The 26,764-nt window shown below is 45.4% G+C and overlaps 1 protein-coding gene across 1 annotated transcript; it reads right to left on the reverse strand.

Moving 5' to 3' along the window:
* Positions 1-10,656: 10,656 nt before the first annotated feature.
* On the reverse strand, positions 10,657-12,054 carry LOC137308084 (uncharacterized; the record flags this gene model as incomplete). Its single annotated transcript, XM_067977007.1, has 1 exon — positions 10,657-12,054. A coding segment is annotated over one exon (1,398 nt), but the record flags the coding sequence as incomplete, so codon positions are not given.
* Between the last annotated feature and the right edge of the window lie 14,710 nt (positions 12,055-26,764).

A 26,764-nucleotide genomic window follows, 5' to 3' on the forward strand; every position in this document is an offset into this window, starting at 1 on the left:
TGGGCTGAATTGCAGGACACCATCAGACCTGTCAAAGCAGCAGTATCATTACTGGAGGGGGGCTCTTGTGGAGCCAAAATTGTTATTGCAGCACAGTTTAGCCGCCGAGTGTGAGTTCCTGAAAGGAGTCACGATCCAAGTGTGCAGAGGTTAGCTCTTGTTCCCAAGCATCCAGCTTCTCACTTGCTGTGCAGGGGCAGTGAGGGATGAGGATTGGCCAAGATAAAACCATCATGGCAGATGGCAGGAAAGCAGGTATAATGTGCTGCTGGTAATCTCACACCAGTTGTACATTAATGGTGTAGGAGCCCTTGCGATTCACGAAGGCATTGTGACAGAGCCTGCAAGTCATTGTGGGTGCAGTCAATGAGGCCCTGGTCTTGCAGATATCCTGCAATATGTGCAAACATCAGAGCCCTATACTGCTGCTTCTGGGTGTCAATGCAGAAAGTAATGAAACAAAGCATCAGTCACCTGTTGAATACAAGCATGGACTGCAAACATTGATGATATCCCCTGGGACAGCCCGGGAGGAGCCGGAAGTAAATAAATTCAGGATTGCAGTGACCTTGACTGCAACAGGCAATGCAGTGCTTCCTGTAGCAGTTGATTGTAGGTCCTGATGCAAGAGGAGACACAACTGTGTGACGGCCTCCCTAGAGAAATGCAGCCTTCTTATGCACTACTCCTCAGAGAACTGCAGGTATGTTATCCTGGGCCTATACACTCTGTTGGGAGAATAAGGATTCCTGTGAGCACACCTCCTTCTATTTGCTCTCCCTGGAGCTGCAGCTCTGTGTGCTTCTTCCTCCTGAGCTTCCTCCTCCTCTTCCTCTAGCCAGAGTGAAATTGCTAGAAGAATCCTGCTATTGAAAAAGGTGCTTTACCAGGAGCCCCTTTAGAGGTCAAAGCATTCTACAGACACTACAAGCACTTTGAAATGGATTAACTAGCTAAAAGACATACTGTAATAGAAACAAAATGTCTCCCAAAGCTTTCCAGCATTTGACCTGAGGACCATTTAAATACCGCTGAAAATGGCCGACTTCCGACTTGTACCACATGTGGTCTGTGAATGGGTTGAGGAACTTATGATTGCAATGCAAGTAGAGATCAAAATGGCATCTGGGTCCTAATTGCATCTTAATACCCTAATTTAAATATATTAATTAGGCTCCCACCTGTTTCCTTCGGGGCACTGGCTGCCTCAATTGAAGCGCAATTGAATACCTGGAGTACTGTGGACAGCTTTGGTCTCCTTACCTGAGGAAGGATATATTTGCCTTAGAGGGGGTGCAACGAAGGTTCACTAGATTGATTCCTGCGATGAGAGGGTTGTCCTATGAGGAGAGATTGAGTAGAATAGGCCTATATTCTCTGGCGTTTAGAAGAATGAGAGGTGATCTCATTGAAACATCTAACATTCTAAGAAGGCTTGATAGGGTAGATGCTGAGAGGCTGTTTCCCCTGGCAGCAGAGTCTAGAACTAGGGGTCAACAATTTAGGACTGAGATGAGGAAACATTTCTTCACTCAGAGCATTGTGAATCTTTAGAATTCTCTACCTCAGAGGGCTGTGAATGCTCAGTAGTTGAGCATATTTAAAACTAAGATTAATACATTTTTGGACACTAAGGGAATCAAGGTATATGGGGATAGGATGGAACAATGGAGTTGAGGTAGAAGATCAGCCATAATTTTATTGAATGGCGGAGCAAGCTCGAGGCGCCATATGGCCTACTCCTGCTCCTATTTCTTATGCTGTTATGTTATGTTGTCACATTGGGCCTCAGCCGGGAAGTCGGCAGTGAGTTTTTTTTCTATTTTCATCTTGCCTGTTCACATTGAAAAATTGGGACTGTGGTGACAAAAATACCCACCAATCTCTCCTTGCAGCTTTCTTTGCTCCTCAGAATTATTAACTATGCCTCCTATCTTAGTATGGTCTGCAAATTTGGAAAATACTCTCTCCAGCTCCATATTCAAATCGTTGAACATACGAACATATGAATTAAGAGCAGGAGTAGGCCATTCGGCCCCTCGAGCCTGCTCTGCCATTTGATAAGATCATGGCTGATCTGATTGTGACCTCAACCCTACTTTCCCGTCTACCTACTTTAACCTTTGACTCCCTTGTTAATCAGGAATCTATCCAATTCAGCCTTAAAAATATTCAATGACCCTGCCTCCACCACTCTCTGGGGAAGGGAGTTCCACAGACTCTCGACCCTCAGAGAAAAAATTTCTCCTCATCTCCGTCTTAAATGGGAGGCCCCTTATTTTTAAACAGTGGCCCCTAGTTCTAGTCTCTCCCACAAGGGGAAACATGCTCTCAGCATCCACCCCTTCCGGTCCCCTTATATGTTTCAACAAGATCACCTCTCATTCTTCTAAACTCCAGTGTATACAGGCCCAACTTGTCCAACCTGAATTGCGTACAGTTCTGGTGTCCTTATTTAAGGAAAGACATACTTGCATTGGAGGCAGTTCAGAGAAGGTTCACTAGGTTGATTCCGGGTATGGAAGGGTTGTCTTATGAGGAAAGATTGAACAGGTTGGGTCTATACTTATTGGAGTTTAGAAGAATGAGAGGAGATCTTATTGAAACATACAAGATTCTGAGGGGACTCGATAGGGTAGATGCTGAGAGGATGTTTCCCCTCATGGGGGATTCTAAAACGAGGGGGCATAGTCTCAGAATAAGGGGTCGTCCATTTAAGACGGAAATTAGGAGGAATTTCTTCTCCCAGAGGGTCATGAATCTTTGGAATTCTTTACCCCAAAAAGCTGTGGAGGCTGAGTCATTGAATACATTCAAGATGTGGAAATGCCGGTGATGGACTGGGGTTGACAATTGTAAACAATTTTACAATTTTACAACACCAAGTTATAGTCCAACAATTTTATTTTAAAATCCTCAGGTGAGGAAGGAGGAAGCCTCCGAAAGCTTGTGGATTTTAAAATAAAATTGTTGGACTATAACTTGTTGTTGTAAAATTGAATACATTCAAGGCTGAGTTAGACAAATTTTTGATCAGTAAGGGAGTCAAAGGATATGGGGAAAAGGCGGGAAAGTGGAGTTGAGGTAAAAATCAGATCAGCCATGATCTCACTGAATGGCGAAGCAGGCGCGAGGGGCCGAATGGCCTACTCCTGCTCCTATTTCTTATAGTCTTCTGGTCTTTCCTCATAAGATAACCCCCTCATCCCAGGAATCAGTCGAGTGAACCTGCTCTGAACCGTCTCCAAAGCAATTATGTACTTTCTTAAATAAGGAGGCCAAAAATGCACACAGTATTCTAGATGTGGTCTTACCAATACCCTGTACAACTGTAGCAAAACATCTCTACTTTTATATTCCATTCCCCTTGCAATAAATGACAACATTCCATTTGCCTACCTAATCACTTGCTGTACCTGCATACTAACTTATTGTGATTCTTGTACTAGGACACCCAAATCCCTCTGTACCTCAGAGTTCTGCAATCTCTCTCCATTTAAATATACTGTTTTTCTATTCCTCCTGCCAAAGTGGACAAGTTCACATTTTCCCACATTATATTCCATCTGCCAAATTTTTGCCCACTCACTTAACCTATCTATATCCCTTTGCAGACTCCTTATGTCCTCCTCACAGCTTACTTTCCTACCTACCTTTGTGTCATCAGCAAATTTAGCAACCATACATTTGGTCCCTTCATCCGAGTCATTGATATCGATTGTAAATAGTTGAGGTCCAAGCACTGATCCCTGTGGCATTCCACTCGTTACATCTTGCCAATCCGAAAATTACCCATTTATGCCTACTCTCTGTTTCTTGTTAGCTAACCAATCCTTTATCCATGCTAATATGTTACTCCCCTACACCATGAGCTCTTACTTTGTGTAGTAGCCTGTGATGTGGCAACTTGTCAAAAGCCTTCTGGAAATCCAAGTACACCGTATCCACATCCCCCTTTATCCACGTTGCTTGTTACATCTTCAAAGAACTCTAATAAATTAGTCAAACACGATTTCCCTTTCACAAAGCCTTGTTGACTCTGCCTGATTGCATTGAGATTTTCTAAGTGCCCTGCTATAACCTCCTTAATAATATATTCTAACATTTTCCCTAAGACAGATGTTAAGCTAACTGGCCTATAGTTTCCTGCTTTCTGTCTCCCTCCTTTCTTGAATAGAGGAGTTACAGTTGCTATTTTCCAATCTGATGGGACCCTTCCAGAATCTAGGGAATTTTGGAAAATTAATACCAATGCATCTACTATCTCTGCAGCCACTTCTTTTAAGACCTTAGGATGAAGTCTGTCAGGACCTGGGGACTTGTCAGCTTTTAGTTCTAATTTTTTTCAAAACCCTTTCCCTGGTTATTGTAAATGTTTTAAGTTCTTCCCTCCCTTTCACTTCTTGATTCACAATTATTTCTGTCATGTTATTTGTATCCCCTACAGTGAAGACGGACACAAAATATCTGTTCAATTCATCCGCCATTTCCTTATTCTCCATTATTAGTTCCCCAGACTCACTCTCTAGAGATGCCGGTGATGGACTGGGGTTGACAATTGTAAACAATTTTACAACACCAAGTTATAGTCCAGCAATTTTATTTTAAATTCACAAGCTTTCGGAGGCTACCTCCTTCCTCAGGTGAACGATGTGGAAATGTGGAAATATTTCCACATCGTTCACCTGAGGAAGGAGATAGCCTCCGAAAGCTTGTGAATTTAAAATAAAATTGCTGGACTATAACTTGGTGTTGTAAAATTGTTTACAACCACTCTCTAGAGGACCAACACTCACTTTACTTACTCTTTTCCTTTTTAAATACCTGTAGAAACTCTTACTATCTGTTTTTATATTTCTAGCTAGCTTTCTCTCGTACTCTAATTTCTCCCTCCTTATTATTCTTTGAGTCATTCTTTGCTGTTTTTTCATATTCTGTCCAATCTTCTGACCTGCCACTAATCTTCATGGAATTGTATGCTTTTTCTTTCAATTTGACACTATCTTTAACTTCCTTAGTTAGCCACAGGTGGTACATCCTTCCCCTAGAGTCTTTGTTTCTCACTGGAATGTATCTTTGCTGAGTGTTATGAAATATCTCATTAAATGTCTGCCACTGCATCTCTACTGACATATCCCTAAACCTATGTTTCCAGTTCACTTTAGCCAGCTCTATCTTCATGCCCTCGTAATTGCCCTTATTTAAGTTTGAAACATTAGTCTTAGACTTACTCTTCTCTCCCCCAAAGTGAATGCGAAATTCAATCATATTGTGATCACTGATACCTGGAGGCTCCTTTACAATTAATTAATCCTGTCTCATAACACATTACCAGATCCAGAATAGCCTGCTCTCTGGTTGGCTCTAGAACACACTGCTCTAAGAAACTGTCCCGAAAGCACTCTATGAACTCATCTTCCAGGCTACCTTTGCCAATCAGATTCTTCCGATCTGTATGTAGATTAAAATCACCCATGATTATCGCTGTTCCTTTCTCACAAGCACTCATTATTTCTTCCTGTATACCCTGTCCTACAGTGTGGTAACTGTTAGGGGGCCTATAAACTACACCCACAAATGACTTCTTGCCTTTACTATTTCTTAACTCTACCCAAACTGATTCTACATCTTGGTCTTTAGAACTAAGGTAATTTCTCTCTATTATACTTAAGTCATCCTTAATTAACAGAGCTACCCCTCCACCTTTTCCTAGCTTCCTGTCGTTCTGAAATATCAAATACCCTTAAATATTCAGGTTCCAGCCTTTGTCCTCTTGCAGCCATGTCTCTGTAATGGCTATCAGTTCGTACATATTTATTTCTATTTGAGCTGTCAATTCATCCATTTTGTTACAAATGCTACGTGCATTCAGATACAAAGCCTTTAGTGCTGTCTTTTAATATTTTCGCAACCTCTAGCCTTATCTGCTGGCGCACTCTTAAGTTTGCATGCTCTGTCCCTTCCTGCCACTCTCTGATTATCATTTCCCTTATTGCTACCTTGCTCTCTTGCCTTGTCTTCTTTCTTAGATTTATTATATCTTCCCTTACTTGATCCCTCGCCCCCATTATTTAGTTTAAAGCCCTCTCTACTGCCCTAGTTATACGATTTGCCAGAACACTGGCCCCAGCACGGTTCAGATGAAGCCCGTACCAACGGTACAGCTCTCACTTTCCCCAGTACTGGTGCCAGTGCCCCATGAATCGAAACCCATTTCTCCCACACCAATCTTTCAGCCATGAATTTAACTCTCTAATCTTATTTACCCTATGCCAATTTACTCGTGGCTCAGGTAATAATCCAGAGATTATTACCTTTGAGGTTCTGCTTTTTAATTTAGTCCCTAGCTGCTCAAACTCCCTAAGCAGAACCTCTTCCCTCGTCCTACTTATGTCGTTGGTACCTACATGGACCACAACAACTGGATGCTCCCCCTCCCACTGCAAGTTTCTCTCCAGCCTAGTCCCGAACCCTGGCACTGGGCAGGCAACACAGTCTTCTGGACTCTCATTCTCAGTTGCAGCGAACTATGTCTATCCCCCTGACTATACTGTCCCCTACTACCACTACATTCCTACTAACTTGAATGGCTTCCGGTACCATGGTGCCACGGTCAGTTTGCTCATCCACTCTGCAGTCCCCACTTTCGTCCATACAGACTGCAAGCACCTCAAACCTGTTGGACAATTGCAAAGGCTGAGGCTCCTCCACTTCTACCTTCTCGATCCCCTTACCTGCGTTGCTCACAGTCAATCCCTCCTGTCATTGACCACTGACCAATTTAGACGATCTTATCGTAAAGGTGTGACCGTCTCCTGGAACTGAATGTCCAGGTATTTTTCCCCTCCCTGATGTGTTGCAGTGTCTGCAGCTCGACCTCCAGTTCAATGACTCTGAGCCGAAGCTCCTCAAGCTGCAGACACTTGCTGCAGACGTGTTTGCCCTGGATCACACTGGCGTCCAGGAGCTCCCACATTCTGCAGTCTCTGCACATCACCTGCCCTGCCATCTTTATTATGTGTTAATTAATTTATTACTCTTCTTAATTAAATTTATAATTTATAAACCCCTACTACTCCCAATAAGCTTTACAACTGCTAGTAAATCTTCTACTACAACTAAAACCTACAATTACTAAGTTACACTTGTTTTGAAAGTTGAATGAATCAATTACTCAACAACCAATCACTTATGTGTTTCCCTGTGACGCCACACTAGGGTTTTTCTCAGACCGTGGTGGGTGGGTTCTGATTGGCAGCGACTGAACTCCCGCTTTCTCCGCACGGTTTATATCCCCGCTCTGGTCTCACTCCTCCCACCGCTCGCCCACTGAACTCCCGCTTTCTCCACACTGTTTATATCCCCGCTCTGGTCTCACTCCTCCCACCGCTCGCCCACTGAACTCCCGCTTTCTCCACACTGTTTATATCCCCGCTCTGGTCTCACTCCTCCCACCGCTCGCCCACTGAACTCCCGCTTTCTCCACACTGTTTATATCCCCGCTCTGGTCTCACTCCTCCCACCGCTCGCCCACTGAACTCCCGCTTTCTCCACACGGTTTATATCCCCGCTCTGGTCTCACTCCTCCCACCGCTCGCCCACTGAACTCCCGCTTTCTCCACACTGTTTATATCCCCGCTCTGGTCTCACTCCTCCCACCGCTCGCCCACTGAACTTCCGCTTTCTCCACACTGTTTATATCCCCGCTCTGGTCTCACTCCTCCCACCGCTCGCCCACTGAACTCCCGCTTTCTCCACACTGTTTATATCCCCGCTCTGGTCTCACTCCTCCCACCGCTCGCCCACTGAACTCCCGCTTTCTCCACACGGTTTATATCCCCGCTCTGGTCTCACTCCTCCCACCGCTCGCCCACTGAACTCCCGCTTTCTCCACACGGTTTATATCCCCGCTCTGGTCTCACTCCTCCCACCGCTCGCCCACTGAACTCCCGCTTTCTCCGCACTGTTTATATCCCCGCTCTGGTCTCACTCCTCCCACCACTCGCCCACTGAACTCCCGCTTTCTCCACACTGTTTATATCCCCACTCTGGTCTCACTCCTCCCACCACTCGCCCACTGAACTCACACTTTCTCCGCACTGTTTATATCCCCGCTCTGCTCTCGCTCTTTCCTGCTGCTCGCCAAAGTATTGATGTTAGTTAAATCTCCCAACTCTGCCTCAGCTGTGATGTCATACTGTAGTTTTCTCATGTTGCAGGTCTGCTGCTGCTTTTATCCCCGCTCTTGGTCTGCCGCTGCTCAGGTCCGCCGCTGCTCTGCAAAAAAGTTAGGAAAAGCAAGGCAAAGCAAAGGAGCACCTCCTTTCCCCAACTCTCACACTTACCAAACTCTCAAGTTTCTCACTCTGTGCCCGCTGCACTCAGTACCGGTTGCACTCACAGGCTCCTGTATTTATACTGTTTGTGACTCAGAAGAGTCAGCACTGCTCTGCTACTGTTACAGGAACCAGTTTAATCTAGCTAACTAATTAACCAACTACAGCAGCTCTCCAGTAGGAGAGCTTGCTTTTTTTCTCTGCTTAAGCCTAACAGGAACTTAAAAAATTGAGGTACACAGAAGCGGTTCCAGAACAGAACTCTGTGGGACATTGCTACCTAGTATGATCGTGTAAAACGGGTGATAGCGAATCGGTAGCCTGTTTTTCATATCTCCTGATTTCCATTGAAGTCAGAATTACCCCCAATCACTCTAAGAAACTGACCTTAATCCCTACTCTCTGTTTTCCCCCCTTCTAACCAGTTTTTGATGTTATTTGCTACCCTTTTCCTAATTCCATAGCCCTTAATCTTCTCTAATGATCTCCTATGCGGTACCTTGTCAAAAGTTTTATGAAAGTCCATGTACACCACATCCATTGCATTTCCCCATCCACCATATCTGTCATCTCCTCAAAGAACTTTATCAGGTTTCCTTTCTGAAATCCATGTTAGTTCTTTTAATTCTCTTCATAGATATTTAGTAATTTCACCTTTAATTCCAAAATTTTCCATACCACGGATGTTAAACTCACTGGCCTGTAATTAAGCGAAGTTAGCTCTGTCTCCCTTTTTGGAAATGTCATTTTTTCCATGGAAAGGAGGGAACAAGTGGAAAGGGCCTAACACTTCTACAACTGAATGGGATCTCAAGAGCATAGAGTATCGCTAATGGCACCCATATTGCCATCAGCATCAAACAATAAATCCATGGCATTTATGAATCGAAAGATGATCGCATACCACCACAACCAATTAATTTAGTTGACAGAAAGATACCCTGGAAGCAGCCATAATGCGACAGTTGACAGTGCCACTAATCTTTGAAGAAGCAGGAAGAATGGGTGGGTGAGTTCTGGAGGACCAGGGCTGCCCTGGCTATTGACAACAGTAGAGAACCCTCACACTGAGGCCAAAAGAAAATACCATGAGGCTCATACCTCCACACTAATTCTTGTGGAACATTTCATTAGGATTTTGAAGCATTGCTTCCAATGAGTGGACAAGTCAGGTGGTGTCCTACTCAACAGCCCCAAGACAGTCTACAAGATTATTGACATCTGCTGTGTTCTGCACAACTTCACCATTGGATGAGAGGAATCCATGCAGCCAGAAGCCTGCACCCTTGTCTGCAAAGAAGGAAGATGAGGAGGATGTAGAAGAGGATGATATTGAAGAGGAGGGTGTAATAGAGAAGGATGTAGAAGAGGATGATATTGAAGAGGAGGATGTAGAAGAGGATGATATTGAAGAGGAGGATGTAAAAGAGGAGGATGTAGAAGAGGATGTAGAAGAGAAGGATGTGGAAGAGGAAGATGTGGAAGAGGTGGATGTGGAAGAGGAGGATGTGGAAGAGGAGGATGTGGAAGAGGAAGATGTGGAAGAGGAGGATGTGGAAGAGGAGGATGTGGAAGAGGAGGATGTGGAAGAGGAAGATGTGGAAGAGGTGGATGTGGAAGAGAAAGATGTGGAAAAGAAGGATGTAGAAGAGGAGAATGTAGAAGAGGAGGATGTGGAACAGGAGGCTGTGGAAGAGGAGAATGTGTATGAGGAGGCTGTGGAAGAGGTGGATGTGGAAGAGGAGGATGTGGAAGAGGATGATATTGAAGAGGAGGGTGTAATAGAGAAGGATGTAGAAGAGGATGATATTGAAGAGGAGGATGTAGAAGAGGAGATTCACCAGGATGTTACCAGGGCTGGAGCGCTTCAGCTATGATGAGAGACTGGGAAGATTGGGTTTGTTTTCCTTGGAGCAGAGGAGGCTGAGGGGGGACATGATTGAGGTGTACAAAATTATGAGGGGCACAGATAGGATGGATACTAAGGAGCTTTTTCCCTTCGTTGAGGGTTCTATAACAAGGGGACATAGATTCAAGGTAAAAGGCGGGAGGTTTAGAGGGGATTTGAGAAAGAACTTTTTCACCCAGAGGGTGGTTGGAGTCTGGAACTCACTGTCTGAAAGGGTTGTGGAGGCAGGAACCCTCACAACATTCAAGAAGCATTTGGATGAGCACTTGAAATGCCATAGCATACAAGGCTACGGACCAAATGCTGGAATATGGGATTAGAGTAGACAGGGCTGATGGCCGGCGCGGACACGATGGGCTGAAGGGCCTCTATCCGTGCTGTATGACTCTATGACTCTATGACTCTATGACTCTAGGAGGCTGTGGAAGAGGTGGATGTGGAAGAAGAGGATATGGAAGAGGAGGCTGTGGAAGAGGAGGATGTGGAAGAGGAGGATGTGGAAGAAGAGGATATGGAAGAGGAGGCTGTGGAAGAGGAGGATGTGGAAGAGGAGGATGTGGATGAGGAGGATGTGGAAGAGGAGGATGTGGAAGAAGAGGATATGGAAGAGGAGGCTGTGGAAGAGGAGGATGTGGAAGAGGAGGATGTGTAAGAGGAGGATGTGTAAGAGGAGGATGTGGAAGAAGAGGATGTGTAAGAGGAGGATGTGGAAGAGGAGGATGTGAAAGAGGAGGATGTGGAAGAGGAGGATGTGGAAGAGGAGGATGTGGATGAGGAGGATGTGGAAGAGGAGGATGTGGATGAGGAGGATGTGGAAGAGGAGGCTGTGGAAGAGGAGGATGTGGATGAGGAGGATGTGGATGAGGAGGATGTGGAAGAGGAGGCTGTGGAAGAGGAGGATGTGGATGAGGAGGATGTGGAAGAGGAGGATGTGGAAGAGGAGGATGTGGATGAGGAGGATGTGGAAGAGGAGGCTGTGGAAGAGGAGGATGTGGATGAGGAGGATGTGAAAGAGGAGGATGTGTAAGAGGAGGATGTGGAAGAGGAGGATGTGAAAGAGGAGGATGTGGAAGAGGTGGATGTGGAAGAGGAGGATGTGTAAGAGGAGGATGTGGAAGAGGAGGATGTGAAAGAGGAGGATGTGGAAGAGGTGGATGTGGAAGAGGTGGATGTGTAAGAGGAGGATGTGGAAGAGGAGGATGTGTAAGAGGAGGATGTGGAAGAGGAGGCTGTGAAAGAGGAGGCTGTGGAAGAGGAGGATGTGGAAGAAGAGGATATGGAAGAGGAGGCTGTGGAAGAGGAGGATGTGGAAGAGGAGGATGTGGATGAGGAGGATGTGTAAGAGGAAGATGTGGAAGAGGAGGCTGTGAAAGAGGAGGCTGTGGAAGAGGAGGATGTGGAAGAAGAGGATATGGAAGAGGAGGCTGTGGAAGAGGAGGATGTGGAAGAGGAGGATGTGGATGAGGAGGATGTGGAAGAGGAGGATGTGGAAGAGGAGGATGTGAAAGAGGAGGATGTGGAAGAGGAGGATGTGGAAGAGGAGGATGTGGAAGAAGAGGATATGGAAGAGGAGGATGTGGAAGAGGAGGATGTGGAAGAAGAGGATGTGGAAGAGGAGGATGTGGAAGAGGAGGATGTGGAAGAGGAGGCTGTGGAAGAGGAGGATGTGGAAGAGGAGGATGTGGAAGAGGAGGATGTGAAAGAGGAGGCTGTGGAAGAGGTGGATGTGGAAGAAGAGGATATGGAAGAGGAGGCTGTGGAAGAGGAGGATGTGGAAGAGGAGGCTGTGGAAGAGGAGGATGTGGAAGAGGAGGATGTGAAAGAGGAGGATGTGTAAGAGGAGGATGTGGAAGAGGTGGATGTGGAAGAGGAGGATGTGGAAGAGGAGAATGTGGAAGAGGAGGATGTGGAAGAGGAGGATGTGTAAGAGGAGGATGTGTAAGAGGAGGATGTGGAAGAGGAGGATGTGGAAGAGGTGAATGTGGAAGAGGAGGATGTGTAAGAGGAGGATGTGGAAGAGGAGGATGTGGAAGAGGTGAATGTGGAAGAGGAGGATGTGTAAGAGGAGGATGTGGAAGAGGAGGATGTGGAAGAGGAGGATGTGGAAGAGGAGGCTGTGGAAGAGGAGGATGTGCAAGAGGAGGCTGTGGAAGAGGAGGATGTGGAAGAGGTGGATGTGGAAGAGGTGAATGTGGAAGAGGAGGCTGTGGAAGAGGAGGCTGTGGAAGAGGAGAATGTGGAAGAGGAGGCTGTGGAAGAGGTGAATGTGGAAGAGGAGGATGTGTAAGAGGAGGATGTGGAAGAGGAGGCTGTGGAAGAGGAGGATGTGGAAGAGGAGGCTGTGGAAGAGGAGGATGTGGAAGAGGAGGATGTGGAAGAGGTGAATGTGGAAGAGGAGGCTGTGGAAGAGGAGGCTGTGGAAGAGGAGAATGTGGAAGAGGAGGCTGTGGAAGAGGTGGATGTGGAAGAGGAGGCTGTGGAAGAGGAGGATGTGGAAGAGGAGGATGTGGAAGAGGTGAATGTGGAAGAGGAGGCTGTGGAAGAGGAGGATGTGGAAGAGGAGGCTGTGGAAGAGGAGGATGTTGAAGAGGAGGATGTGGAAGAGGTGAATGTGGAAGAGGAGGCTGTGGAAGAGGAGGCTGTGGAAGAGGAGAATGTGGAAGAGGAGGCTGTGGAAGAGGTGGATGTGGAAGAGGAGGCTGTGGAAGAGGAGGATGTGGAAGAGGAGGCTGTGGAAGAGGAGGATGTGCAAGAGGAGGCTGTTGAAGAGGAGGATGTGTAAGAGGAGGATGTGTAAGAGGAGGATGTGGAAGAGGAGGATGTGGAAGAGGAGGATGTGTAAGAGGAGGCTGTGGAAGAGGAGGATGTGTAAGAGGAGGATGTGTAAGAGGAGGCTGTTGAAGAGGAGGCTGTGGAAGAGGAGGATGTGGAAGAGGTGGATGTGTAAGAGGAAGATGTGGAAGAGGAGGATGTGTAAGAGGAGGATGTGGAAGAGAAGGATGTGGAAGAGGAGGATGTGTAAGAGGAGGATGTGTAAGAGGTGGATGTGTAAGAGGAGGATGTGGAAGAGGAGGATGTGTAAGAGGAGGATGTGGAAGAGAAGGATGTGGAAGAGGAGGATGTGTAAGAGGAGGATGTGTAAGAGGTGGATGTGTAAGAGGAGGATGTGGAAGAGGAGGATGTGGAAGAGGAGGATGTGTAAGAGGAGGCTGTTGAAGAGGAGGCTGTGGAAGAGGAGGATGTGGATGAGGAGGATGTGGAAGAGGAGGATGTGGAAGAGGTGGATGTGTAAGAGGAGGATGTGGAAGAGGAGGATGTGTAAGAGGAGGATGTGTAAGAGGAGGATGTGTAAGAGGAGGATGTGGAAGAGGAGGATGTGGAAGAGGAGGATGTGGAAGAGGAGGATGTGTAAGAGGAGGCTGTGGAAGAGGAGGATGTGGAAGAGGAGGATGTGGAAGAGGTGGATGTGTAAGAGGAGGATGTGGAAGAGGAGGATGTGTAAGAGGAGGATGTGTAAGAGGAGGATGTGTAAGAGGAGGCTGTGGAAGAGGAGGATGTGGAAGAGGAGGATGTGGAAGAGGAGGATGTGTAAGAGGAGGATGTGGAAGAGGAGGATGTGGAAGAGGAGGATGTGGAAGAGGAGGATGTGGAAGAGGAGGATGTGGAAGAGGAGGATGTGGAAGAGGAGGATGTGTAAGAGGAGGCTGTTGAAGAGGAGGCTGTGGAAGAGGAGGATGTGGATGAGGAGGATGTGGAAGAGGAGGATGTGGAAGAGGAGGATGTGGAAGAGGAGGATGTGGAAGAGGAGGATGTGGAAGAGGAGGATGTGGAAGAGGAGGGAGAAGCAGCCCTGGCTATTGCAGAGCCATGAAGGCTGGTGACTGATTGACCAGATGTTTGGTTAAAAGCAGCCCTGCTACCTCAATATGAACATTCTTACAGGCCCCCTTATACTCCACATGCCCCATACAAACATGCTGGCTTAAATTTCCCCTGCCTTTAATATCATCTTTACATGTTTGCCTAAAATACCAACAATCATATGTACCTTCTGCCAACAAATCATCATCCATATTCCAAAAGAGGTGCAATTAGTTTATTTGTTTATTCCACGTGTGATTTCCTGCATCAATGTTTGTTTCACCAGTGCTAGCCCATGGTAAAAGTGTAGGTTGCGTGTTGTCCTATTCTCCTGCTCCTTCTAAGTGCCATCTCAGTGGGAGTAATATGTAGTGTTATGTTCCCTAATGGAAGCCTTATGACTCACCTGTGGCAAAGGCCCTGTTTCTGCTGGGTCATGAATTGGCCCTGTCACTACTGCTAGCAATTCAACATTTGCACCAATTAGCTGCTGCTGTCTCCTATCTGCCTCTTTTGCAGACCTCTGAGGGGGCCGACTGGGAGGGGTGGATGAGTCATTGGTAAAGTCCTTATCCATCTTTCCTCCTGCCATATTCCAGCTGTTGGCTTTCTTTTGTGGTTGACCAGAGGTCTATGTGCGGACAGACACTCGATTGCCACTAAATAGTGTGAAGTCTGCCATCGAGATTCTCTTAAGTGCTCCCTTACCTTCTGTAGAACAGAAGTAAGAACCTTCAGTAAGTTGGAGCCCAAGGTCTCAATAGCAGCTGACACAGTAATGGTGAGAAAAACTGCATATATGCTTAGCCCTCTGTCTATGGGGGCTTCCCACAGGATGCCCTGGAATTACGATTCACTCCATGGTGTTCTCTCACATGCCTACACAGATGTCGGACCAGCACTGGTGTGTGTTCTCCAATGCTCTGTGCAGGGAGCTCTGAGGACTATCAAAGGACAGCATGAAGAGCTTCTGTTCGTTCATTAGTGCAGTTCAGTATGTAGCCCTTGTAAGTTACAAATCCATGGGTCCCACAGCAGCTGCCCGTCTGCTGCTCTTTTGCTGCCATCTCCATTTGCTTGTTCTCACTGGTGCTTAGTGCTTCATGCAACGTATCCAGTACACCTTCCTGACTCCTTCTATCTAAGTCCCCTTGCAGTGGATATGTTTGGGTTGTTGCTGTGGAGGTCTGGAATGCTTGACAGGTGCAAAGGTGATGGGGTTGCTTCCTGCTCTGGTGCCAACTTCTTCATCTTGGGAGACCTTTACACAAGGAAAATGGGAGTTTGTGTTAGCACAGGGTATGCAGCCAATTCTGCACACACAGTAGCAACTTCACTATTATGCCTTGCAGCAGACAGCCAGATGTTGACTGCCTGTTAATCACTGAATGAGTGTTGGTACAAGCAAGACGAGGAATTTAAATAAAATTTCACCGGTGCAACAGCACTGCTTGTGGGTGGGAAAACACACAGGGTGCCTGTTTAAGTTACGTCTGGGATTTTTCCAGTGCCAAATATGTCACTTGTTGCAACTGGCATACATCCCATAGAAGTTTAATCCACATGTTTATCCCCTTACAATAGATAAATCTTGATGAATGAGTTTCAGGTAAAAGTTATGGTAAGGTGGCTTTATAACTCATTTTGGCTTTATCCACACAGTTTATGAGGTCATCAGAATTCTTCAATTGTGCAGTGGCCTTGTACCTCACTCATCACTGTCTATTACTGTGTCTATTAATCTTATACCTGTGATTCTTACATCAGATTCTTCTGACTGAGTCATTCACTGCAGGTGCACCGAGGAGTGTTACTGTGTCATAGTGTGCCATAAACCTTTTGCATATCAGCATCATTTTACTTAGTCATGTATTAAGGTGCAAAGCTTTCCCCTTTTATTTCTAAATTTAGTGACAACAATAAATGAGTTATCTTCCACTTGGATCATTAAAACACTCACTTTTATTGTGCTACCAGGAAAGAAGGAAGAAGTCATGTAAAATTTAATTCTGACTTACCTTGGCAACCTTTGACTTTCATCTGTGCACTGTCAGACATATAAGGTTGATTAAGTTAAAGTATGGTTTATCCATTCAGAAATCCCACTTGTTAATTATATTTTATATAAACTAAGCTTTTGGGATTTGGTTTTACCTTTAGGTATAAAATTAACATTTCTCAAACAAAACAGGAAGTTAGAAGTAACAGAGTCCCAGCAAAAACAATAGAGGCTGAAATGATGAAATCCATCAAAAGGAGATATCAGAAAGCTTTAGGGATAATTAGAAACTGAGATGGTTAAATACACCACAGGACATGATAGCCTAGATTTTGCTCTATTGGCACAGTTTAAACCCGGATGGCTATTGGTGTAACTTTAGGTACAGATTTAGATAGATGCAGGGAAGGCACTAGTGGTGGAAGTGGAAAAACTGCTTGCAAGTGAAATTTAAAGGAACGTGGACAATAAAAGGAGACTGTCACAATCTGGTGACAAAGATTCTGAAAGCCTTTGGAGAGCCTGAAGAAGCATCTCAACCAATTAACAGCCTTTGCCAAGGTGTCCTTCAGCAAATAGCACAGTTCTGCATCTGCATCTGCCTCTTTGATGACCTGGACCTCGTGCAGACAGTTCCCTACAGTTATTGCCAAGTAGATATGCCAGGGCCCATAGAAATGACCGTTGGCATCTTGCCAGATATGGACAATCAGGCTAAACTGGCTGTTGATTACACTCTTTCATGCAGTGTCACAAAGAGCAGGACAGACTGTGAACAGGGTGCTTCCAATTACTAGAGCATTCACATATCTTAGTGGTACCATCGTTTTTTTTTTATTCGTTCATGGGATGTGGGCGTCACTGGCGAGGCCAGCATTCATTGCCCATCCCTAATTGCCCTTGAGAAGGTGGTGGTGAGCCGCCTCCTTGAACCGCTGGAGTCCGTGTGGTGAAGGTTCTCCCACAGTGCTGTTAGGAAGGGAGTTCCAGGATTTTGACCCAGCGACGATGAAGGAACAGCGATATATTTCCAAGTCGGGATGGTGTGTGACTTGGAGGGGAACGTGCAGGTGGTGTTGTTCCCATGTACCTGCTACTCTTGTCCTTCTAGGTGGTAGAGGTCGTGGGTTTGGGAGGAGCAGTCGAAGAAGCCTTGGCGAGTTGCTGCAGTGCATCCTGTGGATGGTACACATTGCAGCCACTGTGCGCCGGTGGTGAAGGGAGTGAATGTTTAGGGTGGTGGATGGGGTGCCAATCAAGCGGGCTGCTTTGTCCTGGATGGTGTCGAGCTTCTTGAGTGTTGTTGGAGCTGCAACTTTTGGAATGTTTGGAGACAGAACAGTACCACTGAATAGTGCAGAAATCAGGATGGCCAAATATTCTGTATTTTCGTAGATCAATAAATATTTATGCAGAGTTCTTTTTCTCACCAAATTAAATGGATGAAATAGAATACATTATAGATTGTACGTGGTTTGTGCAGTTGGAACAAGTTTGTTTGGCCAAATGGTTTTTTCTTGTTCCATTATTCCTTGGAATCTTTCACGTCACCCTTCAACAACAACAACTTGCATTTATATAGCATCTTTAACATAGTAAAACTTACCAAGGTGCTTCTCAGGCGTTTAATCAGACAAAAATTTACACCGAGCCAAAGAAGGAGACATTAGGACAGGTGACCAAAATCTTGGTCAAAGACATACATTTTAAGGAGGGTCATAAAAGGGGAGAGAGAGGTAGAGAGGTGAAGAAGTTTAGAGAGGGAATTCCAGAACTTAGGGCCTCGACATATGAAGGCATGGCCGCCAATGGTGGGGTGAAGGAAAGGGGGGATGGATAAGACTCTAGAGTTGGAGGAATTCAGAGTTTTTGAGAGTTGTAGGGCTGGAGGAGGTTATAGAGATAAGGAGGAGTGATTTGGAGGGATTTGAATATGAGGATGAGAATTTTAAAATGGAGGCATTCAGGGACCGGGAGCCAATATAGGTGAGCAAGTCAGGACGGTGTGTGATTTGGAGGGGAACGTGCAGGTGGTGGTGTTCCCATGCGCCTGCTGCCCTTGTCCTTTTAGGCGGTAGAGGTCACGGGTTTAGGAGGTGCGCGGCGGGAGAGAGCGAGAGTCCAGTCGGTGAGCGGCGGGAGAGAGCGAGAGTCCAGTCGGTGAGCGGCGGGAAAGAGCGAGACCAGAGCGGGGATAAAAACAGCGCGGAGAGAGCGGGAGTTCAGTCAGTGAGCGGCGGGAGAGAGCGAGAGTCCAGTCGGTGAGCGGCGGGAGAGAGCGAGAGTCCAGTCGGTGAGCGGCGGGAGAGAGCGAGAGTCCAGTCGGTGAGCGGCGGGAAAGAGCGAGACCAGAGCGGGGTTAAAAACAGCGCGGAGAGAGCGAGACCAGAGCTTACTCTGAGAGTGAGACTCTGAGACCAGCGGCAGTTCGGGGTGACGTCACCAGTCAGAAAGTGACGCGGCACAGGGGAGGCAGCTGATTGGTGAGTAGGTTCAGGTGAGTATTTCTACCATTTTACTGTAAGTGAAGTAATAAGAAAGGGAAGATCTGCAGGTTTTATAGCAGATAGTGTTTTTTTTAGTGAACCTAGGTCCCTAGTATAGTTAACATTTTCTAATTTCAACGTAATTTAAAAGGGGTAACTAAGCTAAGGCAAGTCATGGCAGCAGACCTCGCACCCGTGATATGCTCCTCCTGCAAGATGTGGGAAGTCATGGACACTACCAGTGTCCCTGCCGACCATGTGTACGGGAAGTGTGTCCACCTGCAGCTACTGACCGATCGTATCTCGGAGCTGGAGCTGCGGGTGGACTCACTGTGGAGCATCCGCGATGCAGAGAAACTCGTGGATAGCACGTTCAGTGAGTTGGTCACACCGCAGGTAAAGGGTATACAGGCAGGAAGTGAATGGGTGACCACCAGGAAGAGTAAGAGGTGCAGGCAGGTAGTGCAGGGGTCCCCTGTGGCCATCCCCCTCTCAAACAGATATGCCACTTTGGATGCTGTTGTGGGGGATGACTTATCAGGGGAAGGCAGCAGCAGCCAACTTCCTGGCACCACGGGTAGCTCTGCTGCACAGGCTGGGAGGAAAAAGAGTGAAAGAGCTATACTGATAGGGGACTCAATTGTAAGGGGAATAGACAGGCGTTTCTGCGGCCGCAACCAAGACTCCAGGATGGTGTGTTGCCTCCCTGGTGCAAGGATCAAGGACGTCTCGGAGCGGCTACAGAACATTTTGGAGGGGGAGGGCGAACAGCCAGCTGTCGTGGTGCACATAGGCACCAACGATATAGGTAAAAAAGGGGATGAGGTCCTAAAAGCAGAATATAGGGAGTTAGGAGGTAAATTAAAAAATAGGACCTCAAAGGTAGTAATCTCAGGATTGCTGCCAGTGCCACGTGCTAGTCAGAGTAGAAATAGGAGGATATTTCAAATGAATACGTGGCGAGAGGAATGGTGCAAGGGGGAGGGATTAAAATTCCTGGGACACTGGAAACGGTTCTGGGGGAGGTGGGACCAGTACAAACCGGACGGTCTGCACCTGGGCAGGGCCGGGACCGCTGTCCTCGGAGGAGTGTTTGCTAGTGCTGTTGGGGAGGGTTTAAACTAAAGTGGCAGGGGGTTGGAAACCTGAGCAGGGAGAGAGAGGAAAGCGTAACAGGAAGGGACAGAAGGTATGGAGTAATAGGTAAAGTGTTAAAAAAGGAAAAAGCAGGAACTAAGCGTCACAAAACAGATTTGAAAGTTCTTTATCTGAATGCACGTAGCATTCGTAACAAAATGGACGAGTTAACGGCACAAATAACTACGTATGGGTATGATCTTGTGGCCATTACAGAAACATGGCTGCAGGGTGACAACGACTGGGAATTAAATATGCCAGGGTATTTAACAATCAGGAAGGACAGGCAGGAAGGAAGGGGAGGTGGGGTGGCTATGTTAATAAAGGAAGGAATCACTGTAATACAGATAAATGATATTGGGACAAAGCATCAAGATAATGAAACAGTTTGGGTGGAGATAAGGAATAATAAGGGGAAAAAAACATTAGTGGGCGTAGTATATAGGCCTCCGAATAGTTGCAACTCTGCTGGAAGAAGTATTAATCAGGAAATAGTCGGGGCATGTAATAAGGGAACAGCTATAATTATGGGGGATTTTAATTATCATATTAACTGGACAAATCAAATTGGGCAGAGCAGCCTTGAGGACGAGTTCATTGAGTGCATCAGGGATGGATTTCTTGAGCAGTATGTAACTGATCCTACTAGGGGGCAGGCAACCTTGGACCTGGTCCTGTGTAATGAGTCAGGATTAATTAATAATGTCCTACTTAAGGATCCCCTTGGAACGAGCGACCACAACATGGTTGAATTCCATATCCAATTAGAGGGTGAGAAGGTTGATTCTCAAACAAGCGTACTGAGCTTGAATAAAGGAGACTATGATGGTATGAGAGCGGAATTGATTAAAGTGGACTGGGAAAATAGATTAAAGGGTAAGACGGTACATGAGCAGTGGTGTTCATTTAGGGAGTTATTTTACAACTTTCAAAATAAATATATTCCACTGAGGAAAAAAGGGTGTAAAAGAAATGACAGCCATCCGTGGCTAAGTAAAGAAATCAAGGATAGTATCCGACTAAAAACAAGGACATATATGGTAGCCAAACTTAGTGGGAGGATAGAAGATTGGGAATTCTTCAAAAGACAGCAAAAAGTAACTAAAGGATTGATTAAGAAAGGGAAGTTAGATTATGAAAAGAAATTAGCAAAAAATATAAAAACAGATAGCAAGAGTTTCTATAGTTATATAAAAAGAAAAAGGGTGGCTAAGGCAAACGTAGGTCCCTTAGAGGATGAGACCGGGAAATTAATGGTGGGAAACATGGAGATGGCAAAAATGCTGAACAAATATTTTGTTTCAGTCTTTACAGTAGAGGACACTAAGAATATCCCAACACTGGACAAACAGGGGACTCTACGGGGGGAGGAGCTAAATACGATTAAAATCAATCAGGAGATGGTACTCAGTAAAATAATGGGACTCAAAGCGGATAAATCCCCTGGACCTGATGGCTTCCATCCTAGGGTCTTGAGGGAAGTGGCAGTAGGGATTGTGGATGCTTTGGTGATAGTTTTCCAAAATTCCCTGGACTCAGGAGAGGTCCCGGCAGATTGGAAAACTGCTAATGTAACACCGTTATTTAAAAAGGGCAGTAGGCAGAAGGCTGGAAATTATAGGCCAGTTAGCTTAACATCTGTGGTGGGTAAAATTTTGGAGTCTATTATTAAGGAGACAGTAACGGAACATTTAGATAAGCATAATTTAATAGGACAAAGTCAGCATGGCTTTATGAAGGGGAAGTCATGTCTGACAAATTTGCTTGAGTTCTTTGAGGATATAACGTACAGGGTGGATAAAGGGGAACCAGTGGACATAGTGTATTTAGACTTCCAGAAGGCATTTGACAAGGTGCCACATAAAAGATTATTACTTAAGATAAAAAATCACGGGATTGGGGGTAACATTCTGGCATGGGTGGAGGATTGGTTATCGAACAGGAAGCAGAGAGTTGGGATAAATGGTTCATTTTCGGACTGGCAACCAGTAACCAGTGGTGTTCCACAGGGGTCGGTGCTGGGTCCCCAACTCTTTACAATCTATATTAACGATTTGGAGGAGGGGAGCGAGTGCAACATATCAAAATTTGCAGATGATACAAAGATGGGAGGGAAAGTAGAGAGTGAGGAGGACATAAAAAACCTGCAGGGGGATATAGACAAGCTGGGTGAGTGGGCGGAGATTTGGCAGATGCAATATAATATTGGAAAATGTGAGGTTATGCACTTTGGCAGTAAAAATCAGAGAGCAAGTTATTTTCTTAATGGCGAGAGACTGGAAAGTACTGCAGTACAAAGGGATCTGGGGGTCCTAGTGCAAGAAAATCAAAAAGTTGGTATGCAGGTGCAGCAGGTGATCAAGAAAGCCAACGGAATGTTGGCTTTTATTGCTAGGGGGATAGAATATAAAACAGGGAGGTATTGCTGCAGTTATATAGGGTATTGGTGAGACCGCACCTGGAATACTGCATACAGTTTTGGTCTCCATACTTAAGAAAAGACATACTTGCTCTCGAGGCAGTACAAAGAAGGTTCACTCGGTTAATCCCGGGGATGAGGGGGCGGACATATGAGGAGAGGTTGAGTAGATTGGGACTCTACTCATTGGAGTTCAGAAGAATGAGAGGCCATCTTATTGAAACATATAAGATTGTGAAGGGGCTTGATCGGGTGGATGCAGTAAGGATGTTCCCAAAGATGGGTGAAACTAGAACTAGGGGGCATAATCTTAGAATAAGGGGCTGCTCTTTCAAAACTGAGATGAGGAGAAACTTCTTCACTCAGAGGGTGGTAGGTCTGTGGAATTTGCTGCCCCAGGAAGCTGTGGAAGCTACATCATTAGATAAATTTAAAACAGAAATAGACAGTTTTCTAGAAGTAAAGGGAATTAGGGGTTATGGGGAGCGGGCAGGAAATTGGACATGAAGCTGAGTTCGGATCGGTCAATGCCCTGTGGGTGGCGGAGAGGGCCCAGGGGCTGTGTGGCCGGGTCCTGCTCCTACTTCTTGTGTTCTTTAGATTTGTGGTTGGGATCAGATCAGCCATGATCTTATTGAATGGCGGAGCAGGCTCGAGGGGCCGATTGGCCTACTCCTGCTCCAATTTCTTATGTTCTTATGTTCTTATGCTGAAGAAGCCTTGGCGAGTTGCTAAAGTGCATCTTGTAGATAGTACACACTGCAGCCACAGTGTGCCTGGAGGGAGTGGTGGTGGAGGGAGTGAACATTTAAGGTGGTGGATGGGGTGCCAATCAAGCAGGCTGCTTTGTCCAGGATGGTATCGAGATTCTTGAGTATTGTCGGAGCTGCACTCATCCAGGCGAGTGGAAAATATGCCATCACGCTCCTGACTTGTGCCTTGTAGATGGTGGAAAAGCTTTGGGGAGTCAGGAGGTGAGACACTCACCACAGAATACCCAGCCTCTGACCTGTTCTTGTAGCCACAGTATTTATGTGGCTGGTCCAGTTCAGTTTCTGGTCAATGGTGACCCCCAAGATGTTGATGGTGGGGGATTCGGCGATGGTAATGCTGATGAATGTCAAGGGGAAGTGGTTAGACTCTATCTTGTTGAAGATGTTTCATTGCCTGGCACTTAAGTGGCAAGTAAGATTTGCGCCACACATCAGCCCAAGCCTGGATGTTGTCCAGGTCTTGCTGAATGTGGGCATGGACTGCTTCATTATCTGAGGGGTTACGAATGGAACTGAACACTGTACAATCATCATCAAACGACCCCATTTCTGACCTTATGATGGAAGGAAGGACATTAATGAAGCAGCTGAAGATGGTTGGGCCTAGACAACTGCCCTGAGGAACTCCTGCAGCGATGTCCTGGGGCTGAGATGATAGGCCTCCAACAACCACTACCATCTTCCTTTGTGCTAGGGCACTTTTGCTTTGGGCTTGTGCCTTTTGCTTTGGGCTTGTGCCTTTTGCTTTGGGCTATCCTGTAGCAGTCCATGGCTCTGTGCTTCTGCTGCCTGGGGATGAGTCTGAAGTGGATGAATTTGGCTGCCCTATGAAAGAGGGTGTCCGTTACCTGCAGGATACATGTCCTGACAGCTCCCTGGTGAATGTTGTGGAGTGTGGGGGTCCCAGGGCAGCAGCGGCACAGATTATTTTTGTGGGCCCTGGATGAGCACTCCTGCTACTCCGGAGCCCACAAAATAATTTGACACTTACCTTCGTGTGGGGGGGGGGGGGTCTCTTCGGTTCCATCACTCGTGGAATTGCGCAGGCTCCGATCAGTTCCGACCTAAAATGACAATCGGGGACTTGTTTACGTCATAATATCCCAATTTCCATATTAAAAGGGGCCGATTGCCTGAAAAAGATGAGCACTTTGCACACCCGGCAGTAGGCCCCTTTCAAAATGGAGTCAGCCACCTCTACGGTGTTAACAGGATAGTAAAGCCACCCACCCCATTTTGAGCCACTCCGTTAATGCCAGGCGAAGGCAGTGAAAATTAACCCCCCTTGTTTGGCGGAATCACACTTGCAAACCACAACCTACTAGACCTTTCAGGAGCGAGATTAGAAAACATTTCTACACACAAAGGGTTGTAGAAGTTTGGAACTCTCTTCCGCAAACGGCAATTGATACTAGCTCAATTGCTAAATTTAAATCTGAGACAGATAGCTTTTTGGCAACCAAAGGTATTAAGGGATATGGGCCAAAGGCAGGTATATGGAGTTAGATCACAGATCAGCCATGATCTTATCAAATGGCGGAGCAGGCACGAGGGGCTGAATGGCCTACTCCTGTTCCTATGTTCCTATGTACCACCCATAGTTAAGTGTGTTGCTGTACACCAGCATGGGTTTCGCAGTTTGCCATCGAATCAATTTAAGTTCAATGTTCAATTTAAGTTAAAAGGTAAATGACAAATAGATCAAGGCTTTCACATCCTGTGCACAGCTCTGTATGTGTCAGCCTGTGCTGGTGTATATGCGTGAAGAGGCCTGTGGAGAGGGTGCGATAGTCACAATTTGCTGACTTGCAAAAGATTATAATTCACAGGTATAATTATCCAACGTTTTTCTTACAGGACATTGGACCCCATGATATCTCCAACATAACGGTAAAAAAATCAGCAACAAAAACAATTTAAATATTGTTACATCTCAGAGCAACAGCAAACTGCTATAAGGGAATCCTTGCAAGTCAAAGGTGATTGAAAATAATTCACTTTTTTTCACTCCCAGCTATTGGAAAATTCACAGATTCTTCTTCAACCACATACCTTCTAACATTAAAAATCAATCAAATGAGTCTGAGAGATAGGGCTGTGGAGGAGGAGGAACTTCAGAAAGACAAATTTGCTGAAGCAATAGCCTTGCAGAATTGCAAAACATTTTCAAAACAGGGCTCCCTGTCCTTAGGAGCAAAGTAAAATCAAAAGAAAGACACCTGGAAGATAAGACGATAGAAATGATTGCCAAGTAACTATCAACTTAGGATTATACATTTCATAACCTATGTATCTCTCCTTTATTAAATATACAAGAACACTGGCCAAAAAGTTACTCAAACAGAGACTTAGCAGTGCATGGTTCTCATTTCATTATATGTACAGGTGCTCCAAAAGCCAACTCAACTATCACTGTCATTGATAGCTTGTCCTTGACAGTTGCTACTGCGCATTGATTCTGTGCAATTTGTAGCATTGTTTCCTTTGCGGAATTCAGAAGCTCTTTGTCAGTATGTACTGTTCTGTGGCAAAAGTTTGAAAGTAATTACACAATGCTCCACTTTGATGCAGCTTCAAATACTGAGTGAGTACTAACAGTGGCACCTTTGATCCCGACCAGCTGTACAATAACAGTTGATAGCTTCAAGGTAAATATTAATCTGCCAGGTGCTTTACGTTGCTGCAATAAAATTATTGATCAGAACCAAAATGTCTGGACATATTGGCATAAAAAATGGTGCAATATCTGTCACAAGATGGATTTATAAATAGAAGATTTTTTTTTTAATTAATGTGAAAAACAAGTTATAATAGAGCGAATACTGAAAATGTATTTCACAAATTAAATGCTACTGTCAGGAGTAATGAGATAACTAAATAAAATTAATGTTTTTTTATTAGAAACTTCTGTGGCATATTTTCTGAGATGTCTTTAAGTATTAATTAATGCTCTATTTTTCAAATAATATTCAGTCTGAATATTTTGAGAGGTTCTTTTAACATCTCTCACACTACAGCACACAATACTAGATAAAGTTCATCATATGCTGGGTGATCGCTTTTTCACCTCTAACCTAAAAGTTGTCCATTACAATGTTCCTTCTAAGTTACAAATATGCTGCACAAATTGCTTTTGCTCCTCCTTTGATTCTCTGGATTGAATTCAAGTCGCATCACATTGAAATCATATCGAAGCATATAAGATTCTTAGGGGACTAGAAGGAGTAGATGCTGAGGGAATGTTTCCCCTTTGGGAGAGACTAGAACTAGGGACCACAGTTTGAAAATAAGGGATCTCCCATTTAAGACGGAGATGAGGAGAAATTTTTTTTCTCTGAGGTCCGTGAGTCTGTGGAACTCCCTTCCCCAGAGCGGTGGAGGCAGGGTCATTGAATATTTTTAAGGCAGAGTTAGATAGATTCCTGATTAACAAGGGAGTCAAAGGTTATAGTAGGTAGACGGGAAATTGGGTTGAGGTCACAATCAGATCAGCCATGATCTTATGAAATGGCAGAGCAGGCTCGAGGGGCCGAATGGCCTACTCCTGCTCTTAATTCATATGTTCGTACACAGTCTCCTGCACTAACTCATACTTTTCCAGCACCTCAAAACTGGAAGTTCTTACTTTTTCCTTCTTCCTACTCTCTTTCATGGTTTTCAAACTGAAGCTAACTAAAAGTGGACTGTAAAAGCTTCTACAAGTATGTAAAAAGATAAAGATTAGTGAAGACACATGTAGGTCCCTTACAGTCAGAAACGGGAGAATTTATAATGGGGAACAAAGAAATGGCAGAGCAATTAAACAAATACTTTGGTTCTGTCTTTACGAAAGAGGACACAAATA

Source organism: Heptranchias perlo, chromosome 3 (genome assembly GCF_035084215.1).
Source record: "Heptranchias perlo isolate sHepPer1 chromosome 3, sHepPer1.hap1, whole genome shotgun sequence".
NCBI lineage: Eukaryota > Metazoa > Chordata > Chondrichthyes > Hexanchiformes > Hexanchidae > Heptranchias > Heptranchias perlo.